The 24,466-nt window shown below is 47.8% G+C and overlaps 1 protein-coding gene across 4 annotated transcripts in view; it reads left to right on the forward strand.

The window, feature by feature from the left end:
- Window positions 1-24,466, forward strand: part of flnba (filamin B a) — a 59,957-nt gene that overhangs the window by 29,644 nt on the left and 5,847 nt on the right. For all 4 annotated transcript variants that reach the window (XR_013844149.1, XR_013844150.1, XM_080000144.1 and 1 more), the window contains exons 19-42: window positions 2,284-2,441; window positions 3,786-3,903; window positions 3,999-4,078; window positions 4,559-4,738; window positions 6,714-7,028; window positions 7,868-7,982; window positions 8,094-8,294; window positions 8,547-8,720; window positions 8,804-8,966; window positions 9,592-9,752; window positions 10,776-10,943; window positions 11,199-11,322; window positions 11,713-11,866; window positions 11,933-12,122; window positions 12,496-12,752; window positions 12,861-12,947; window positions 15,276-15,378; window positions 15,848-15,988; window positions 17,530-17,658; window positions 18,636-18,809; window positions 19,469-19,627; window positions 19,803-20,006; window positions 20,409-20,561; window positions 23,044-23,166. Coding sequence is in view for 2 of the 4 variants with exons in the window: in XM_080000144.1 (XP_079856270.1) it covers window positions 2,284-2,441; window positions 3,786-3,903; window positions 3,999-4,078; window positions 4,559-4,738; window positions 6,714-7,028; window positions 7,868-7,982; window positions 8,094-8,294; window positions 8,547-8,720; window positions 8,804-8,966; window positions 9,592-9,752; window positions 10,776-10,943; window positions 11,199-11,322; window positions 11,713-11,866; window positions 11,933-12,122; window positions 12,496-12,752; window positions 12,861-12,947; window positions 15,276-15,378; window positions 15,848-15,988; window positions 17,530-17,658; window positions 18,636-18,809; window positions 19,469-19,627; window positions 19,803-20,006; window positions 20,409-20,561; window positions 23,044-23,166 (3,831 nt within the window). In the remaining 2 variants the exon portion in view is untranslated. The remainder of the gene's footprint in view (window positions 1-2,283; window positions 2,442-3,785; window positions 3,904-3,998; window positions 4,079-4,558; window positions 4,739-6,713; window positions 7,029-7,867; window positions 7,983-8,093; window positions 8,295-8,546; window positions 8,721-8,803; window positions 8,967-9,591; window positions 9,753-10,775; window positions 10,944-11,198; window positions 11,323-11,712; window positions 11,867-11,932; window positions 12,123-12,495; window positions 12,753-12,860; window positions 12,948-15,275; window positions 15,379-15,847; window positions 15,989-17,529; window positions 17,659-18,635; window positions 18,810-19,468; window positions 19,628-19,802; window positions 20,007-20,408; window positions 20,562-23,043; window positions 23,167-24,466) is intronic.

The following is a 24,466-nucleotide window of genomic DNA, read 5'->3' on the forward strand; positions in this document are numbered from 1 at the left end:
CACACACAAAGGTAACACATACACACAGGTAACACGCACACGCACACGCACGCACACACAGGTAATACACACACGCACACACATACGCACAGGTAACACACACGCACACAAAGGTAACACACACACACAGGTCACACGCACACACATACGCACAGGTAACACACACGCACACAAAGGTAACACACACACACACACACACACACACACACACACACACACACACACACACACACACACAGGTAACACACACACACTGGTAACACACACACACACACACAGGTAACACACACACACTGGTAACACACACACACACAGGTAACACACACACTGGTAACACACACAGGTAACACACACACACACACTGGTAACACACACACATAACTTGTTTCTTGTTGTAGTTTCATGCTGTTGTAGTTTCTTGTGGTTGTGGTTTCATGTTGAGTGTCATGCTGTTGTGGGTTCATGCTGTTGTAGGATTATTTACATTACATTACATTACATTTATCAGACGCTTTTATCCAAAGCCACTTACAATTATTCAAACACCGACGGACGCAGCCATCAGGAGCAATTAGGGGTTAAGTGTCTTGCTCAAGGACACTACAGCATGCTAGCAGGAGGAGCCTGGGATCCAACCAGCAACCTTTAGATTACTAGACCACCAGCTCTACCTCCTGAGCTACCATCCCCCGCTACCATCATTATGTTGTTGTTTCATGCTGTTGTAGTTTCATGTTGCTGTCGTTTGCTATTGTGGTTTCTTGTTGGTGTAGTTTCATGTTGTAGTTTCATGCTGCTTTTGTTTCCTGCTGTTGTTTCTTCTTGTTGTAGTTTCATGCTGCTGTAGTTTCCTGTTGCGGTTTCTTGTTGCTGCAGTTTCGTACTGTTGTAGTTTCATTATGTTGTAGTTTCATGCTGCTGTAGTTTCTTGTTGTAGTGTCTTCTTGTTGTAGTTTTATGCTGCTGTCGATTCTGTTGTTGTAGTTTCTTGTTGTTGTAGTTTCATGCTGCTGTAGTTTCTTGCTTCTGTTGTTTAATGCTGCTGTAGTTTCTTGCTGCTGTAGTTTTCTTTTATGGTTTCTTGTTGTAGTTTCATGTTGTTGTAGTTTTATGCTGCTGTACTTTCGTGTTGTGGTTTCTTGTTGTCGTTTCATGCTCCTGTAGTTTCATTATGTTGAAGTTTCATTCTGTTATAGTTTTATGCTGCTGCAGTTTCCTGTTGTAGTTTCATGCTGCTGTCACTTCATGTTGTCCTAGTTTGTTGTTGTAGTTTCATGCTGCTGTTGTTTCATGTTGTTGTGGTTTCATGTTGTTGTAGTTTCTTGTTGTTGTGGTTTCATGCTGTTGTAGTTTCATGTTGTTGTAGTTTCATGTTGTTGTAGTTTCATGCTGTTATTGGTTCATGCTGTTGTGGTTTCATGCTGTTGTAGTTTCATTCTGTTGTCGTTTCTTGTTGTTGTAGTTTCTTGTTGTAGTGTCTTCTTGTAGTTTCATGCTGCTTTTGTTTCCTGTTGTGGTTTCTTCTTGTTGTAGTTTCATTCTGCTGTACCTTCTTGCTGCTGTAGTTTCTTGTTGTGGTTTCTTGTTGCTGTAGTTTCATGCTGCTGTAGTTAATTGCTGCTGTAGTTTCTTGCTGTTGTAGTTTCATCCTGTTGTAGTTTCTTGTTGTAGTTTCATGCTGCTGTAGTTTCCTGTTGTGGTTTCTTGTTGTAGTTTCTTGTTGTAGTTTCATGCTTATGTTGTTTCATGTTGTCCTAGTTTCTTGTTGTTGTAGTTTCATGCTGCTGTAGTTTCATGTTGTTCTAGTTTCTTGATGTTGTAGTTTCATGCTGCTGTTGTTTCATGTTGGTGTAGTTTCATGCTGCTGTAGTTTCCTGTTGTGGTTTATTGCTGAAGTTTGTTGTAGTTGTAGTTTCATGCGGCTGTAGTTTCATTTTGTTGTTGTTTCATGCTGCTGTAGTTTCCTGTTGTGGTTTATTGCTGAAGTTTGTTGTTGTTGTAGTTTCATGCGGCTGTAGTTTCATTTTGTTGTTGTTTCATGCTGCTGTAGTTTTCTGTTGTGGTTTCTTGCTTCTGTAGTTTCTCGCTGTTGGAAGAAACTACAGCAGAATGTCAGGTAGAAAAACACCCAAAGCCCTGTCAGGTCTTGTGTGTGTTTGCGCGAGGCAGCGACTCCCACCAGGTGTAGGATCATGTAGTAGTGGAGTGTGAACCCCCCTTTGCAACGTTAGGATTTTTAAGTGGTGTTGTCGTCCGTGGGGACCCTAATCCCCCCCCCTCCAGGGCTGCAGAGCGGTACCCCCTCCCACTTCACCGTCTTCACCAGAGGAGCAGGAAAAGCAGCCATTGGCGTTTCCTTCAGCGACGACTCGGTGTGCGACGTGGACGTCATCGACAACTACGACTACTCACACACCGTCAAGTACACACCCACCAGACAGGTACTACACCATCAAGTACACACCTACCAGAGAGGTACTACACTGTCAAGTACGCACCCACCAGACAGGTACTACACCGTCAAGTACGCGCCCACCAGACAGGTACTACACACCAACCAGACAGGTACTACACTGTCAAGTACGCACCCACCAGACAGGTACTACACCGTCAAGTACGCACCCACCAGACAGGTACTACACTGTCAAGTACACACCCACCAGACAGGTACTACACCGTCAAGTACGCACCCACCAGACAGGTACTACACCGTCAAGTACACACCCACCAGACAGGTACTACACTGTCAAGTACACACCCACCAGACAGGTACTACACCGTCAAGTACGCACCCACCAGACAGGTACTACACCGTCAAGTACACACTCACCAGACAGGTACTACACACCAACCAGACAGGTACTACACTGTCAAGTACACACCCACCAGACAGGTACTACACTGTCAAGTACACACCCACCAGACAGGTACTACACCGTCAAGTACACACCCACCAGACAGGTACTACACACCAACCAGGCAGGTACTACACCGTCAAGTACACGCCCACCAGACAGGTACTACACACCAACCAGACAGGTACTACACTGTCAAGTACGCACCCACCAGACAGGTACTACACCGTCAAGTACACACCCACCAGACAGGTACTACACTGTCAAGTACACACCCACCAGACAGGTACTACACCGTCAAGTACGCACCCACCAGACAGGTACTACACTGTCAAGTACACACTCACCAGACAGGTACTACACACCAACCAGACAGGTACTACACTGTCAAGTACACACCCACCAGACAGGTACTACACAGTCAAGTACACACCCACCAGACAGGTACTACACACCAACCAGGCAGGTACTACACCGTCAAGTACACGCCCACCAGACAGGTACTACACACCAACCAGACAGGTACTACACCGTCAAGTACGCACCCACCAGACAGGTACTACACCGTCAAGTACGCACCCACCAGACAGGTACTACACCGTCAAGTACACACCCACCAGACAGGTACTACACTGTCAAGTACACACCCACCAGACAGGTACTACACCGTCAAGTACGCACCCACCAGACAGGTACTACACCGTCAAGTACACACTCACCAGACAGGTACTACACTGTCAAGTACACACCCACCAGACAGGTACTACACCATCAAGTACACACTCACCAGACAGGTACTACACACCCACCAGACAGGTACTACACCGTCAAGTACACACTCACCAGACAGGTACTACACACCCACCAGACAGGTACTACACACCCACCAGACAGGTACTACACCGTGTGTGTGTGTCTGTGTGTGCGCAGGGGGACCTGGACGTCATGGTAACCTTTGGGGGTGACCCCATCCCCCAGAGTCCGTTCAGCGTTGGGGTCTCAGCTCCCCTGGACCTGGACCGAGTCAGCGTGGACGGACTGGACACACGTAAGAGCAGAGCAGTAGAACTAGGACCAGGACCAGGACCAGGACACCTCTGATGCTCCTCTCTCTCTCCCTCTCGCTCGCTCGATCGCTCTCAGGGATGGAGATGGACGAGCTACAGAACTTTGCGGTGGACACTCAGGGTGCAGGAGGGTTAGGAGACCTGCAGGTGGCGGTGGTGAGTGGTTCTGCTCACATCCTACTGTGTATTTACTTTGTTTTTTTACGTCATACTGTGTATTTACTTTGTTCTTTTATGTCATACTGTGTATTTACTTTGTTTTTGACTCTACGACTAGTCGTAGACTGGAAGTGATGTTTTATTGAACCAAAATGAACAAAATGCTTTCCCTCCATTTTTGTGGCTAGTAATAATCAACACCACAAGACGATTCTTCACATTTGAACACAATAAAATGACAGCATCACTACTAGTGTCTACTATCTATATTAGTACTAGTACTAGTGTCCAGTACGAGTAGACACTAGCAATAATACTAATACTACTGCTAGTGTCCAACAAACCTGTGAGTGATTGAAGAACACCAGGGGGCGTGGAGTCCACAGGAAGTGACCTCGTGTGTGTGTGTGTGTGTGTGTGTGTGTGTGTGTGTGTGTGTGTGTGTGTGTGTGTGTGTGTGTGTGTGTGTGTGTGTAGCGGGGCCCCAGCCAGAGCTTGGTGCCGTGCACGGTGAACCCCAGCAAGGCGGGGTCTCACCTGGTGGGCTTCACTCCCACGGAGGAGGGGCTCTACTCAGTGAGCGTCTCCTACGACGGGCACCCGGTCCCTGGGAGCCCCTTCACTGCCGAGGCCCAGCGGCCCCCCGACCCTAGCAAGGTGACTTTTGACCCCTGTGACATTTTTATTACATACATTGTAACAATAGTGAAATAGGTGAGGTGAGTATTAACAGTGTAATAACAGTGTACAGGTAATAACAGTGTAATCACAGGGAATGTGACGGTTACACTTTTTCCTCAGAACAAAATGTGGAAACTCACCTAATTGAGATTTCTAACAGTAAACATTTTTCTTAAATTAACATGGCTGAGCAACAACCCAGCTTCAAGAATAAGGGAGATGTACAGAGCTGTAGTAACTACAGGGGAATAAAGTTGATCAGCCACAGCATGAAGCTATGGGAAAGGGTAGTGGAGGCCAGGTTAAGAGGAGAGGTGGGGATCAGCGAGCAGCAGTATGGTTTCATGCCAGTAAAGAGTACTACAGATGACATGTTTGCTTTAAGAACGCTGATGGAAAAGTACAGGGAAGGCCAGAGGGAGTTTCACTGCGTCTTTGTGGATTTAGAGAAAGCGTATGATAGGGTGCAGAGAGAGGAAGTGTGGTATTGAATGAGGGAGTAGGGGGTGGCAGAGAAGTAGGTAAGAGTGGTACAGGATATGTATGAGGGCAGTCAGTCAGTAGTAAGGTGTGTAGTAGGCGTGACCAAGGCATCAAAGTGGAGGTGGGATTGCATCAAGGATCAGCTCTGAGACCTTTCTTGTTGCAGTGGTGATGGACAGGTTAACAGATGAGATCAGACAGGAGTCTCTGTGGACTATGATGTTCACAGATGACATTGTGATCTGTAGCGAGAGTAGGGAGCAGGTGGAGGAGAGCCTGGAGAAGTGGAGGCAGCATTAGAGAGAAGAGCAATGAAAGTCAGCAGGAGTAAGACACAATACATGTGCCTGAATGGGAGGGAGGGCGGAGAAAAGCTGAGAATGCAAGGGGTAGAGGTGGAGAAGGCGGATGAGTTCAAGTACTTGAGGTCGACCATCCAAAGCAGCAGAGAGTGTAGGAGAGAGGTGAAGAAGAGAGTACAGGCAGGGTGGAGTGGGTGGAGAAGAGAGTACAGGCAGGGTGGAGTGGAGGAGAAGAGAGTACAGGCAGGGTGGAGTGGAGGAGAAGAGAGTACAGGCAGGGTGGAGCGGGTGGAGAAGAGTGTCCGGAGTGATGTGTGACAGAAGGGTTCCAGCCAGAGTGAAGGGGAAGGTGTACAGGACGGTAGTGAGAGCAGCCATGTAGTACGGTTTAGAGGCGGTGGCACCGACTAAAAGGCAGGTGGATGAGGTGGAGGTGGCAGAGTTGAGGACGTGGAGGTTTTCATTGGGAGGGACAAGGATGGACAGGATTAAGAATGAGGACGTTAGAGGGACAGCTCAGGTTGGACAGTTTGGTGGAAAAGTGAGAGAGGCCAGATTGAGATGGTTTGGACACGTGTGGAGGAGACATGAGAGTTACATTGGGAGGAGGAGGCTGAGGGTGGAGCTGCCAGGCAAGAGGAAAAGAGGAAGCCAAAGAGAAGCTTGATGGAGGTGCTGAGGGAGGACATGCAGGCGGGTGGTGTCAGGGAGGAAGATGCAGAACACAAGGTGTTGGAGGCAGATGATCCGCTGTGGCCACCACTAACGGGAGCAGCAAGAAGAAGAAGACTAAGTTGTGGTTAGGAGACATTATGGATTGTTATTGGATCTCATATTATGCTTTCATTTTAAAATCCAGTTCTTTTAGGAAATTGGGCATACAAATCTGTTGGTTACAAATATTGATTAAAGATCGGTTTTACTCGGTTCAAGCTGCATGGTATAATGTAACATGGTAATATCTCATTTTTACATACATAACACAACAATACAAAATAATGTCATGTCATGTTATAATCAGGAATTCATTAATTTATTTCCTTTCCATTCGTTGTCTCCTCACAGAATGCTGTGGTTAATATATTAACAATATATTAGAATGTTACTAGTAGTTCATATGAATAACGCACAGCCTGAGCCGCAGAGTGACGCTGCACCCCCTGCAGGTGAAGGTGTTTGGTCCCGGTCTGGAAGGCGGCGTGGTGGGAAGCCCCGCCCACTTCACCATTGACACCACGGGAGCTGGCACCGGGGGTCTGGGCCTGACGGTGGAGGGCCCCACCGAAGCCAAGATGGAGTGCTCAGACAACGGGGACGGAACGTGCTCCGTGTCCTACCTGCCCACCGAGCCCGGGGACTATCTGGTCAACATCCTGTTCCAGGAGGTCCACGTCCCAGGCTCGCCCTTCAGAGCCCTCGTCCACATGCCCTTTGACCCCTCCATGGTGCGGGCTTCTGGCCCAGGTCTCAAGAGGGCTAAGGTCAGTACTGGTGAGATGTCATGTTAACAACTGTATTAATATCATATAAATACTCCCATTTATCAGAGAATCGAGGTTTGGCACACGTCAGACGTATGAAAAACATGACGAATGAAACATTAGAAAAACAAGATGGAAGCCAATGAGAAACCCATCCATTTTGTTGCCACCGGGAGGCAGCATCTCAGCAGAGAGACCAGACTCTCGGCAGCAGTTCGCCTGCATCCTCCAGATCCTCCTTTCCAGTCCCTGAGCAGAAGCCACATAGGGACCACACGGGGACCACCTGTGGACCACCTAGACACCACCTGGGGACTGCCTGTGGACCACCTAGACACCACCTGGAGACCACATGGGGACCACCCCTGTCCTCCTGCTACTGTGTCGGCCCCACAACTTCCAGCACCTTCTGACTTTCCCTTGGTGCTTTTCCGCTGTGTAGTTCCCTGCCTACCTCAGTGACTTCACTCCTCCACCAGGGGGCGCATCAGTTGGGTTCAGGAGTTCCTCAAGGTGTTCCTTCCACCTCCTGCAGAAGCTGAAGCTCCATGACCGTTGAAACTAGTGGACCGCTACCAGTCGTTCCCAGCAAACCCTCACTTCCTGTTTCGACATTCCCGGTCTGTCTGGTGGCGGAACCTGCCATCTGATCCAGCTCACCAAGAGGCGGTGCTAGACTCTGGACAACCAAGTGTCCAGAACATTTGGATCATTGACCTTCAGTACACCGACCTCTGGTGGTGGAAAACTGCCCACATTGGGGCGTTGAAGGCACTTTATTTAAAAAGACAATGTAATGTTTGAGGTTCTATCTCTCTTTCCCACCCCCTCTCTCCCAGGTGGGTGAGACCAGTGTCGTGGATGTGGATTGTTGTCTGGCAGGGCCAGGTAAGCTGACCCTGGAGGCGGTGCCAGAATCCCCCGCCACTCCCACCGGGTTGAGACCTGGCGCCGGTAAGTCCAACAAGCACCAGAACTGGACCAGACCCTAAGGAAGACCCTGGAATGGACCTCCACCCTGCGGTGTCCCGCCTTCTGACGTCCCGGTTCCGTGTGGTTCTCCAGGTGCGAAGGCTCTGACCGAGGTTCTGGACCAGGGCGACGGGATGTTCCGGGTTACGTACGTCCCGCAGAGCGCCGGCACGATGACCCTGGTGCTGCGCTATGGGGACGAGGCGGTGCCCGGTTTCCCCGCCACGGTGCCGGTGGACCCCGCCGTGGACACCTCCAAGGTGACGGTGTTCGGACCCGGAGTGGGCGGAGCAGGTACCGACCGGCCGGACTTCAGATGAGGGTGGGAACACAGAGCTGGGTTCAGGGCTCGCTGTTCTTAAATGTGTCACAAGCTGCAGTACCATGTGTGACAGCGAGGGGCGCTATAGCAAAAAAAAACACCTGTAAACTGTAAGGAAGCCACGCCCATAAGTGTCTGCACGTCCGCCGCTAACTGTACGTCATGCTAGGTTATCAGTCTGTTCTCCAGCGTGAGAGATCTGTCGCTCCTTCCTCTCTGCTCAGACGTGTTCAGAGAAGCCACCACCTCCTTCACGGTGGATGCGCGACCTTTGACCCGCCGTGGGGGCGACCACGTGAGGTCAGAGGTCACAAGCCTGTCAGGAGCACCGGCCGACTGCATGGTGACAGACAACGGCGACGGGACCTACGGCGTGGAGTACACACCGTACGAAAATGGTAATCCAATCCATCCATTGCCAACCCTGCAGTGTTAATGCCTGGAACCAGGGAATCGAACCCTCACCCCGGTGTGTCCCCAGGCGTGCACAGCGTCCAGGTGTGGTTCCAGGACGCCCCGTTGCCCGGCGCCCCTTTCAGGGTGGAGGTCTCTGACGGCTGTGACCCCAGCAGGGTGGTGGCTACGGGCGCTGGACTACAACAGGCGCTGACAGAGAAACCTAACGCCTTCAGCATCATCACCAGGTCACTGCTACTACACTGCTACTAAGCTGTTACTACACTGCTACTACGCTGCTACAACGCTATTACCACACTGCTACTACGCTGCTACTACATTCATTAATGAACTACGTTCATTACGCTGCCACTACGCTGCTCCTGCACTGCTACTACGCCATAACTAGGCTGTAACTACACTGTTACTACATTGTCACTACGCTGTTACTATGCTCTTGCTGAACTGTAAGTCCAACAACTTCAGCATGGTCACTAGGTTGCTGAGAAATACTGTAGGATCTATACTAATATATATAACACTGTATTACACCAAACTATACTTTACTGTACTTCACTATACAATGCTTTACCATACTATACGCTATAGTATACTTCATTGTACTGTATTATCCTGTACTATATACCATACTACACTGTACTACAGTATACTTCACTGTACTATACTACATTGTACTGGACAACACTATGCCCTGCTAGAACAGTACTATCATACAAATGTTGGTACTACAGTATTAAGGGCTAAATGTTAAACCCAATGAGGGTGTGGGCGCTCGAGCAGCTTTCCAGTCGCCATGGAGACCAGCACACGCAGCTCCGTCACCTTTGCTCGTCGTACCGTGTCTCACCACAGGGGGGCGGGCGTGGGGGGCCTTGGCATCACGGTGGAGGGCCCCTCCGAGTCCAAGATGTCCTGCAAGGACAACAAGGACGGCAGCTGCAGCGTGGAGTACGTCCCCTTCAGCCCCGGCCTGTACCACATCAACATCACCTACGGGGGGCGGCACATCCCAGGTAGCGGGCGTGGCCGGTGCCCAGAGTGGCCAGGAGGGTGTTTACTGCAAGGCACTGAATGGCACTAAACACTTCCTCTGCACTTCCTCTGCACTTCCTCTTCCTTCTGCAATCATATAATTAGTACAAATTCAATCTCCTGAAGATTTGCGAGAATTTGAGATTTTCCACGACGTGATTTATTTAATGTGGACGTCAAAACATCCAGATTAAATAAATGTTGAACGGGTCTCTGAGAAGACAGCGTCCACAGTCCTGATGGATTCAAGCTAACGAGAACGAGGTTTTATTATTATTATTATTATTATTATATGATTATTATTATATATTATTCGGGGCAGTCCAGACATGCTGTGGTCCAAGTTTAAAGGACAATTGACCATCGAGCAAAGGTGTCCCCAGCCTTGTACGCTGCCGTTGACGCTGCCGTTGACGCTGCCGTTGACGCTGCCGTTGACGCTGCCGTTGACGCTGCCGTTGACGCTGCCGTTGACGCTGCCGTTGACGCTGCCGTTGACGCTGCCGTTGACGCTGCCGTTGACGCTGCCGTTGACGCTGCCGTTGACGCTGCCGTTGATGCTGCCGTTGACGCTGCCGTTGACGCTGCCGTTGATGCTGCCGTTGACGCTGCCGTTGACGCTGCCGTTGACGCTGCCGTTGACGCTGCCGTTGACGCTGAGGACAAATTTACGTGACTCGCACGACTTCTCGCCGTTTGTTTGCCTTGGAGTTGATGTAACAATCACATCAACATCCATCCTTTTGCCATCCCCTCCTTAGCGCTCGCATCCGATTCGTCGACACAGTGAACGATAGACAGACAGACACATAGACAGACAGACAGACAGATGAATGTCTGTCTGTTTGTATCTATCTGTCTGTCCGTCTGTCTATCTGTCCGTCTGTCTGTCCATCTATCCACAAGCACATTGTGGATGTTTTATCAGAGAAGGTTTTGAGTTATTTTCGGACCCGGGGTCCTGACCCCATCTGCACCACCTGACCCCACCTGTCTGTGTGCAGGAAGCCCCTTCAAGGTCCCGGCGCAGGGCGTGGTGGCCCCCAGCAGGGTGAAGGTTTCGGGCCCGGGCGTGTCCCCCGGCGTCAGGGCCCACGTCCCACAATGCTTCACTGTGGACTGCAGCAAGGCAGGAAGTGCCCCGCTGAGCGTGAACGCCACGGGTCCCAAAGGTGAGCCACGCCCAGCACCCACAATGCACTGCTGCTTCCCACAATGCACTGAGCGGCAGCTCTGAGGCTCGTGTTCGGAAAGTCTACAAAGTTACACAACACGACTCAAAGTGTGTGTGTGTGTGTGTGTGTGTGTGTGTGTGTGTGTGTGTGTGTGTGTGTGTGTGTGTGTGTGTGTGTGTGTGTGTGTGTGTGTGTGTGTGTGTGTGTGTGTGTGTGTGTGTGTGTGTGTGTGTGTGTGTGTGTGTGTTGCAGGCCTGGTTGAACCCGTCCAGGTTTCCCAGAATTCCGATGGTACCCACAGTGTGCGCTACACCCCCACGGTGGAGGGTCTTTACTCTGTGGCCGTGAAGTACGACGCAGAGGATGTCCCCCGCAGGTGCTGTCTTCCTGTTTGACAATGAGTCTGACATCCTGTTTCCTGTTTGACAATGAGTCTGACATCCTGTTTCCTGTTTGACACGTTGTCTCTTGTTCCACTTCCTGTTTCCTATTTGACTTACCTTTCAACTTCCTGTTTGTTGTTTGACTTCCTGTTTAATTTCCATTTGACCTCCTATCTGACTTGCTGCTTCCTGTTTGACTTGCTGCTTCCTGTTTGACTTGCTGTATGACAATTTTCTGGTGGACTTCTTGCTTCCTGTGTGACTGTTTCCTGTTTGACAATCTGTCTCCTGTTCCACTTCCCATTTCCTGTTTGACCTCCTGTTTCTTATTTGACTTCCTTTTACCCGTTTGACCTCTTGATTCACTTCCTGTTTCCTGCCAGTCCTTTCAGGGTGCAGGTCCTGCCGACCCACGACGCGTCCCGGGTTCGAGCGAGCGGCGCCGGCCTCGGTGCCTCGGTGCTAGCTAGCTTCCCTGCGGAGTTTAGCATCGATGCTACGGAGGCGGGACGAGGCGAGCTAGCTGTTAGCATCACGGTAGGTAGCACACACACACACACACACACACCCTGCTACACACTGTGACACCCCCCTCCCCCTCAGGACCAGGATGGGAGGTCCAGCAGGCCCAGTATCCATGGCGACGGTGACGGGCGTTACCATGTGACCTACGTCCCGGACAGAGCGGGTCGCTACACCGTGGTCATCCAATATGGCGGCGACAACATCCCTCTGTCGCCGTATCGCGTCCGGGCCACAGCGAGCGGAGACGCCAGCAAGTGTACCGTGTCAGGTCTGTGTACTCCAAGTACTCCTAATAAGTACTACCAACAAGTACGGCAAACAGAAACTTCTAACGGGTACTACTTACAAGTACTTCTAACAGGTACTACTTATAAGTACTACTTACAAGTACTTCTAACAAATACTGCCAAAAAGTACTGCAAATAGAAACTTCTTACAGGTACTATGTGTTACCCAAAAAAATACTGCCAACAAGTACTAGGAGCAGGTACTACTAAGAAGTACTGCGAACAAGTGCTTCTTATAAGTATTACTAGTACCAGATCTACGTGTCACCCCATTGGTTGCCTGGTTGACTAATTGCCCGGTTGCCTGGTTGAATGATTAACTGATTGCCTGTTTGACTGGTTGCCTGTGTCCAGGTCCCGGTGTGGGCCCCACGGTGGCAGTGGGGGAGGAGCTGGCTCTGCTGGTGAACAGCGAGGCTGCTGGGAAGGGCCGCGTTTGCTGCGTGGTGGTGCAGCCGGACGGCAGCGAGGTGGAGGCGGAGGCGGTGGAGCGGGCGGAGCAGCGGGGCGGGGCCTGGGACGTCTACTACAGGACGCCGGCCGCTGGGCGCTACGCCGTCCACGTGCGCTTCGGAGGCGAGAGCGCCCCCCGGAGCCCGTTCATCGTGACGGTGGGCAACGCCGCCGGAGCCTCACACGCTCCCCCATGATGCATTGCTGCCACGCCCTCCTCGTGAGGTCAGAGGTCGCAGGTTAACCCCTTGTTGTCACCTCTACAGGCCACCGATCAGGATGTTCCCATGATGCAACAGCAGGCCACGCTGCAGCAACAAGCTCCGCCCCCTGGAGCCGGCTTCCTGCCCTGGGTACACACACCTACACACACACACACACACCTACACACACACACACACACCTACACACACCTACACACACACACCTACACACACGTACACACACACACCTACACACACGTACACACACGTACACACACGTACACACACGTACACACCTACACACACGTACACACCTACACACCTACACACACCTACACACCTACACACACCTACACACACCTACACACACCTACACACCTACACACACGTACACACACCTACACACCTACACACACACACACCTACACACACACGTACACCTACACACACACGTACACCTACACACACACGTACACCCACACACACACGTACACACACACACACACACACACCTACACACACACGTACACCACACACACACACACACGTACACACGTACACACACACCTACACACACACCTACACACACACCTACACACCTACACACACACACCTACACACACACACCTACACACACACACCTACACACACACACACACCTACACACACACACACACCTACACACACACCTACACACACACACACACACACACACACCTACACACACACACCTACACACACACCTACACACACACACACACACGGTACACACACCTACACACACACACACACACACGGTACACACACCTACACACACACACACACACGGTACACCGTACACACACACCTGCACACACACACGGAACACACACACCTACACACACACACGGTACACCATACACACACACGTACATACACCTACACACACACACACACACACACCTACACACACACACACACACGGTACACCGTACACACACACACCTACACACACACACACACACGGTACACCGTACACACACACACCTACACACGTACACACACACCTACACATTACATTACATTTACATTTAGTCATTGATCAGACGCTTTTATCCAAAGCCACTTACAATTATTCAAACACTGACGGACGCAGCCATCAGGAGCAATGAGGGGTTAAGTGTCTTGCTCAAGGACACTACAGCATGCTAGCAGGAGGAGCCTGGGATCCAACCAGCAACCTTTAGATGACTAGACCACCAGCTCTACCTCCTGAGATACCATCCCCAACGTACACACACACGTACACACACCTACACACACACACACCTACACACACACACACGGTACACACACACACCGTACACACACCATACACACACACATACACACACGGTACACACGTACACACACACACGTACACACATACACACACACACACACACGGTACACGTATACACACACACATACACACACACACACACACACACACGGTACACCGTACACACACACACACACACTGTACACACACAGACCGTACACATGTGTACACACACACATACACACAGACACACACACGTACACACACACACGTACACACACACACACGTACGTACGTACACACACACGTACACACGCACGTACGTACACACACACGTACACACACACTGTACACACACACACCGTACACACGTGTACACACACACATACACACAGACACACACACAGACACACACACGTACACACACACGTACGTACGTACGTACAAACACACGTACGTACACACACACGTACACACACACGTACGTACGTACACACACACGTACGTACACACACACGTACACACACACACACACGTACACACACACGTACACACACACACACACTGTACACACACACACCGTACACACGTGTACACACACACATACACACAGACACACACACAGACACACACACGTACACACACACACGTACACACACACACACACGTACGTACGTACAAACACACGTACGTACACACACACGTACGTACACACACACGTACACACACACACCGTACACACGTGTACACACACACAGACACGTACACACACACACACGTACGTACGTACAAACACACGTACGTACACACACACGTACACACACACGTACGTACGTACACACACACACACACGTACACACACACGTACACACACACGTACACACACACATGTACACACGTACACACACACACGTAAGTACACACACGTACATGTACACACACACATGTACACACACACACGTAAGTACACACACGTACATGTACACACACACATGTACACACACATATGTACACACACACACTTACAGACACACATACACACAAACACATACACACTTGATGTCTGTTGGTTTGTCTTTAAATTTCGATGTAAAAAGTTGATCATGTGTCTCTCTCTCCCTGACTCGTCTCACCCTCTCTCTTTCTCTCCCCCTGTCTCTCCCTGTCTCTCTCTCCAGGTGACAGAAGATAGTTTCCCAGCATGCAACAGTGTGAATGGAACAGGCTTCAGACTGTTCGACATGATCATCCCCTTCTCCCTCCACAAGGGAGACATCACTGGTGAGGCAGACAGGCAGGCAGGCAGGCAGACAGGCAGGCAGGCAGACAGGCAGACAGGCAGACAGGCAGACAGGCAGGCGGCAGACAGGCAGGCAGACAGGCAGGCCGGCAGGCAGGCCGACAGACAGGCAGGCAGACAGGCAGGCAGGCAGGCAGGCAGGGAGACAGGCAGAGACCTTAAAAACTTTATTCATATTTAGGAGAACAGTTCACTACGTTGTCAGTGGAAGAACTAGTAGTACTAGTTATACAACTAGACCTACTGGTTATACAACTAGAAGTACTAGTTCTAAATCCTTCTCAGCGTATTATTGTATTCAGTTAATAGTGTGTATTAATGAGGATACGTGTTATAAACTAGTCATACTAGCTCCCTGGAGGTTAGTTACTGGTAACCAGCGTCTGGTTGGATGTTGTCTCTGACACATAGACGTCAGTGTATTGAAGTGTTATTTCCATGCTGTCACAGGGGAGGTGATGATGCCGTCGGGGCGGAGGGCGGAGCCTCTGATCACAGACAACATGGACGGCACGGTGACGGTGCAGTACGCCCCCACCGAGGGAGGGCTGCACCACATGCACATCAAGTACAACGGCACACACATCCCTGGTACGCGCGCGCACACACAAACACACACACACACACACACACACACACAAACACACACACACACACACACACACACACACACACACACACACACACAGAAACACATTGAAACACACACAGAAACACACTCACACACAGAAACAGACACACACACACAGAAACACACTCACACATTGAAACACACACAGAAACACAGAAACACAAACACACACACACAGAAACACACACACACTCACACACAGAAACAGAGACACACACAGAAACACACACACACAGAAACAGACACACACACAAAATGTAAAATAAATAAATAAAATATGTAAAGAAATAAATTAAAAATAGAACCAAAAGACATCCAGTAAAACATGTATATTTTTTTATACAATTAATTAATTAATTACATTACATTACATTGATCAGACGCTTTTATCCAAAGCCACTTACAATTATTCAAACAGCGACGGACGCAGCCATCAGGAGCAATGAGGGGTTAAGTGTCTTGCTCAAGGACACTACAGCATGCTAGCAGGAGGAGCCTGGGATCCAACCAGCAACCTTTAGATGACTAGACCACCAGCTCTACCTCCTGAGCTACCGTCCCCATAGTATTATTATAGTAGTATTAATATGTAACTAAATAAATACAACTAGAAATAATAAAATTACAATTTTACTGGATATAATTCATACAGCAGTGTTACGGATTCCATGTGGGAACGGGGCTTTACACACATTTCTCGGTTTCAAATCTATGAATCCTCTTTCTGGATATTTTGTTTGTTGACATCATAGAGCGCTCCAAGGTGTGTGTGTGTGTATTTCCACATTTTAATATGTACTGTCTATATGTCCAAAGCCATGTCTGTCCAAGCTGCAGAGCAACAACAGTTTGAATGTGAACTTCTACTGTTGTCACAACAGCAGCTGTAATGTGATTTCTTGAGTCGTACAGAAGCTTCAACGGGAACTTGTCATCACCTCTCGGGTGCAACAGATCACAAAGCTCACGGTTGTCATGGTTGCACGGATCAGATCATTTCACAGAAAACATCAAGAAAAGGGAGACAAATATAACTTTGCTTTTCATTTATTCAGTAAAACACTTCAAGGACTGTTTGTCCATGGTCTTAAATGAAAACAACATTCAAGATGTCCAGTGTTTCAATCAAGTATCCAATACTCAGTAGTGAAATGAAAGTGCAGTATGAGGCAGCGTGAAACATGGTTGGAAATGAAGACATAACATGAATTGAATTCCAGTATCATGTTCAATTTCTCATCTTCATAACAAAGTGCATTTCATGGAATCATTTCAGAATGAAGGCATCTGTTAATACTCATGGTATTTGTGGCTCTAGATGCTTTGGGGGCCCTTGGCGGCCCCGCCCAAGTAAATACTGTGTGGGAAACACTGGAATGAATCTGATCCACCGTGGATCCATTCGTAGTAACATGGACCATAATATGAGAATGAGAGATGTCTGACACTGCTTCCTCTAATCTGCTTCCTCTAATCTGCTTCCTGTAATCTGGTCCTCCAGAGTCTCCTCTGCAGTTCTATGTGAACCGGTCCACCAGTCCCAGTGTCACAGCGTTCGGTCCTGGATTAAGCTACGGAGTCGCCAACAAGACAGCGATGTTCAGCATCTGCACACAGGACGCCGCCGAAGGTATGTTATTCAGATTATACTACCTATAATCTGATTATACTACATATAATCATATTATACTACCTTTAATCATATTATACTACCTTTAATCTGATTATACTACCTTTAATCTGATTATACTAACTTTAATCTGATTATACTACCTATAATCATATTATACTAAATATAATCATATTATACTACCTTTAATATGATTATACTACAGATAATCATATTATACTACCTTTAATCATATTATACTACCTTTAATTGGATTATACTACCTCTAATAATTTTATACTACCTACAATCTGATTATACTACCTATAATCTGACTTTACTACCTATAATCTGATTATACTACCTTTAATGTGATTATACTACAGATAATTTCATTATAATACCTATAATCATATTGGACTACCTATAATCATATTGTACTACCTATAATCATATTGGACTACCTATAATCATATTGTACTACCTTTAATCATATTGTACTACCTTTAATCATATTATACTACCTTTAATCTGATTATACTACCTATAATCATATTGGACTACCTATAATCATATTGTACTACCTATAATCATATTGTACTACCTTTAATCATATTGTACTACCTTTAATCTAATTATACTACCTATAATCATATTATACTACGTTTAATCTGATTATACTACCTATAATCATATTATACTGCCTTTTATCAGATTACACTACCTTTTATCTGATTGTACTACCTTTAATCATAATATACTTTCTTTAATCATAATATACTTACTTTAATCAGATTGCATTCCCTTTTATCCTATTATACTGCCTTTAATCTGATTATTCTACCGTTAATATGACTATACTAGTACTATTAGTAGTTGTGTGTATTAGCATGTATTACTGTGAACAAACTTGGTCTATGGTGGTCTGGATCTCCCGGGGGTCTGGATCCGGTTCAGTGCGTACTTACATGGTCTCTGTGGTGGTACCGATCTCAAAGGAGGTCTGGATCTGGCCATCGAGGGTCCGTCCAAGGCGGAGATCAGCTGCATGGACAACAAGGACGGGACGTGCACGGTGAGCTACCTGCCCACGCTGCCCGGGGACTACAGCATCCTGGTCCGCTACAACCAGGCCCACATCGCAGGAAGCCCCTTCACCGCCCGCATCACAGGTCAGGAGCGCCACGGTGTCTTCAACCAAACCCGTCTTCAGGCGGACCGCTCTTAAAACAGGCCCGTCTTCAGGCGGACCCGTCTTCAGGCGGACCGCTCTTAAAACAGGCCCGTCTTCAGGCGGACCGCTCTTAAAACAGGCCCGTCTTCAGGCGGACCCGTCTTCAGGCGGACCGCTCTTAAAACAGGCCCGTCTTCAGGCGGACCGCTCTTAAAACAGGCCCGTCTTCAGGCGGACCGCTCTTAAAACAGGCCCGTCTTCAGGCGGACCGCACTTAAAACAGGCCCGTCTTCAGGCGGACCCGTCTTCAGGCGGACCGCTCTTAAAACAGGCCCGTCTTCAGGCGGACCGCTCTTAAAACAGGCCCGTCTTCAGGCGGACCGCACTTAAAACAGGCCCGTCTTCAGGCGGACCCGTCTTCAGGCGGACCGCTCTTAAAACAGGCCCGTCTTCAGGCGGACCGCTCTTAAAACAGGCCCGTCTTCAGGCGGACCCGTCTTCAGGCGGACCGCTCTTAAAACAGGCCCGTCTTCAGGCGGACCCGTCTTCAGGCGGACCGCTCTTAAAACAGGCCCGTCTTCAGGCGGACCCGTCTTTAGGGTGACCTCTCTTAAGGCGGACCTGTCCTCAGGCGGCTCTTGTGGTGTTGTCTTGCAGAGGACAACCAGCGCCGCTCGCAGGTCAAGCTGGGTTCTGCAGCAGACTTCTCCCTCGACATCTCGGAGACGGACCTGAGCGTCCTGACGGCGAGCATCACGGCGCCGTCCGGCCGGGACGAGCCCTGTCTGCTGAAGAGGATGGCCAACAACCACATTGGTACCATGACAACAAATATAATAATCATTGGAATAAGAATATGAACTATAATAACAAAGTCTTGTAATGATGGTAATTACAATTACCTTTTATAATAATAACAATAATAATAAGAAGTACAATTTATAATAACCACAATAACAATGGTAATCATGATGACCCTCCTCCGCCTCAGGGATCTCCTTCATCCCTCGGGAGGTGGGGGAGCACCAGGTGAGCGTCCTGAAGAACGGCGGCCATCTTGCCAACAGTCCCCTCAGCATCATGGTGGTGCAGTCGGAGATCGGCGACGCCGGCCGGGTGAAGGCTCACGGGGACGGGCTGGTGAGCGGGTGTACCTTCAGCCCCGCCCGCTTCGTGGTGGACACCAGAGATGCAGGTCAGCACCACCTGGTGGAGCGATGTGGTGCTGCCTGCTGATGATGAGTAGATGTTATGAAACTGGACTGTGAATTATTACATATTCACCATAAAAGGTCCATCACATGACATAACAACCACAACTATGTAACAATGTGTTCATACATGATGTAATAACCTGTTATTACATCATGTATGAACACATTGTATAATCAATAACCTGTTTAGACTTTTAACGTATTGTGTTCAAGATGTCTATGACAAATGTGGTTAAATATTATAATGTAAAAATGCTCAAATGTATTAGATTTGAGCATTTTATTAAAGTTGTAATATTCTGTCAATGTATGTTCCATCTTTAGTGTTTATTCCACTTGGCTGGTGTATTGAAGTCTGTCTGTCTGCCTGTCTCACCCTCCAGGCTATGGGGGTCTGGCTCTGTCTGTGGAGGGGCCCAGCAAGGTGGACATCCAGACGGAGGACCTGGAGGACGGGACGTGTGGTGTGTGCTACTGCCCCACGGAGCCAGGACGCTACCTGGTGGCAGTGCGCTTTGCTGAGGAGCACGTCCCAGGTACACACACACACACACACACACACACACACACAAACACGCACACACACAAACACGCACATAAGCAAACACACACACGTAAGCAAACACACACACACACACACAAACACGCACATTAGCAAACACACACACACACACACACGCACATAAGCAAACGCACATACAAACCCACACACACACAAACACGCACATAAGCAAACGCACACACAACCACACACATAAGCAAATACACACACACATACGCACAAACACATGCGCACAAACACACACGCAAACACAAACACACGCACACACAGACAGGCGCACACACACACGCACATAAGCAAACACACACGCACACAAGCAAACACACACACACACACACACGCACATAAGCAAACACACACGCACATAAGAAAACACACATACACACACACACACACACAAACACGCACATAAGCAAACACACACACATAAGCAAATACACACACACACATACGCACAAACACATGCGCACAAACACACACACATACAAGCAAACACACACACACAAACACACGCACACACAGACAGGCGCACACACACACACACACGCACATAAGCAAACACACACGCACACAAGCAAACACGCACACAAGCAAACACACACACACAAGCAAACACACACACCCACAAGCAAACACATGCACACACACGCACACACAAGCAAACACACACGCACACACAAGCAAACACACACGCACACACAAGCAAACATACACACAAGCAAACACACACACAAGCAAACACACACGCACACACAAGCAAACGCACACACAAGCAAACACACACGCACACACAAGCAAACGCACACACAAGCAAACACACACGCACACAAGCAAACACACACACAAGCAAACACACACGCACACACAAGCAAACGCACACACAAGCAAACACACACGCACACAAGCAAACACACACGCACACACAAGCAAACGCACACACAAGCAAACACACACGCACACAAGCAAACACACACGCACACAAGCAAACACACACGCACACAAGCAAACACACACGCACACACAAGCAAACACACACGCACACAAGCAAACACACACACAAGCAAACACACACGCACACACAAGCAAACGCACACACAAGCAAACACACACGCACACAAGCAAACACACACGCAAACACAAGCAAACGCACACACAAGCAAACACACACGCACACAAGCAAACACACACGCACACAAGCAAACACACACGCACACACAAGCAAACACACACACAAGTAAACGCACACACAAGCAAACACACACACAAGTAAACGCACACACAAGCAAACACACACACACGCACACACAAGCAAACACACACGCACACACAAGCAAACACACACACAAGCAAACGCACACACAAGCAAACACACGCACACACGCACACACAAGCAAACACGCACACACAAGCAAACACACACACAAGCAAACGCACACACAAGCAAACACACGCACACACAAGCAAACACACACACACACACACACAAGCAAACACACACACACACACAAGCAAACACACACGCACACACAAGCAAACACACACACACACACACACTCGTTTGAGCCGCTATGTCACCAGGATCTCATGCTTTGACTTTCATCCACATCTGAAGCAGAAATGAGTGAAAAACCAAACAACTTTGAGCCCAAATATTCAGTTGCTCTTGGGAAACTGACACGTCTGGTTCTGAAATGAAGGAAATGATATTTACAGTAGGACGCTTTATGACGTCATCATATTATTTACTATCAGTGATATTTACAGTAGGACGCTTTATGACGTCATCATATTATTTACTATCAGTGATATTTACAGTAAGACGCTTTATGACGTCATCATATTATTTACTATCTGTGATATTTACAGTAAGACGCTTTATGACGTCATCATATTTACTATCAGTGATATTTACAGTAGGACGCTTTATGACATCATCATATTATTTACTATCTGTGATATTTACAGTACGACGCTTTATGACGTCGTCATATTATTTTCTATAAATTATATTTACAATAAGACACTTTATGACATCATATAATTTACTATAAGTGATATTTACAGTAAGACGCTTTATGATGTCATAATTTTATTTACTATCAATTATATTTACAGTCAAATGCTTTATGACATCATTATATTATTAACTATAAATTATATTTACAATAAGACTCTTTATGACATCATCATATTATTTACTAGAAAATATATTTACAGTAAGACGCTTTATGCGTTCAAGTAAACTTGAAAAATTGGGAAAACTGTAAAATGCACCCAACACGACTAAACTGGAACCTGTGTACTGCTGCCTGCAGCTTTATTTATTACTATAATAATAATAATAATAATAATAATAAATTATTATTGTTTCTATTATGATTATTTTAGTTATTTTGTTATTGTAAGTGTCATTATTCTTATTTAATTGAGGTTGTTATGTATTTTTGGATGTACAGGAAGTCCGTTCAGCGTACAGGTGACGGGCGACGGGCGCATCAGAGAGAGTGTGAGCAGGAAACAGAACGCTGCAGCGGTGGCGAGTGTCGGGAGTGTGTGTGAGCTCAACCTCAAGATACCAGGTACACACACATACTGTAGTACACACACACATACTGTAGTACACGCACACATAGTACACACACATACTGTAGTACACACACACATACTGTAGTACACGCACACATAGTACACACACATACTGTAGTACACACACACACATACTGTAGTACACGCACACATAGTACACTCACATATACTCTTGTACACTCACATATACTGCAGTACCCACACATTTACAGTGGTACACACAAATACTGTAGTACACATACTATAGTACAAACAAATACTGCAGTACAAACACACATACTGTAGTACACTCACATATACTCTAGTACACACTCAAATACTGTAGTACACACACATTTACTGTAGTACACACACAAATACTGTAGTACACACACTCTGTAACACAACCTGTAACACACACTGTAACACACACTGTAACACACTGTAACACACTGTAACACACTCTAACACACTCTGTAACACACTCTGTAACACACTCTGTAACACACACTCTAACACACACTCTAACACACTCTGTAACACACTCTGTAACACACTCTGTAACACACTCTGTAACACACACTGTAACACACACTCTAACACACACTCTAACACACACTGTAACACACTCTCTAACACACTCCCTAACACACTCCCTAACACACACTCTAACACACTCTCTAACACACTCCCTAACACACACTCTAACACACTCTCTAACACACTCTCTAACACACTCCCTAACACACACTCTAACACACTCTCTAACACACTCCCTAACACACTCCCTAACACACTCCCTAACACACTCCCTAACACACTCCCTAACACACACTCTAACACACTCTGTAACACACTCTGTAACACACACTGTAACACACACTGTAACACACTCTGTAACACACTCTGTAACACACACTCTAACACACACTCTAACACACACTCTAACACACACTCTAACACACACTGTAACACACTCTGTAACACACACTGTAACACACTCTGTAACACACTCTGTAACACACTCTGTAACACACACTGTAACACACACTGTAACACACACTGTAACACACACTGTAACACACACTCTAACACACACTCTAACACACACTCTAACACACACTGTAACACACTGTAACACACTCTGTAACACACACTGTAACACACTCTGTAACACACACTGTAACACACTCTGTAACACACTCTGTAACACACACTGTAACACACACTGTAACACACACTGTAACACACACTGTAACACACAATCTAACACACACTGTAACACACTCTGTAACACACTCTGTAACACACTCT

The sequence above is a fragment of the Zeus faber genome (genome assembly GCF_960531495.2).
Source record: "Zeus faber genome assembly, chromosome: 5".
Classification (NCBI taxonomy): Eukaryota; Metazoa; Chordata; class Actinopteri; order Zeiformes; family Zeidae; genus Zeus; species Zeus faber.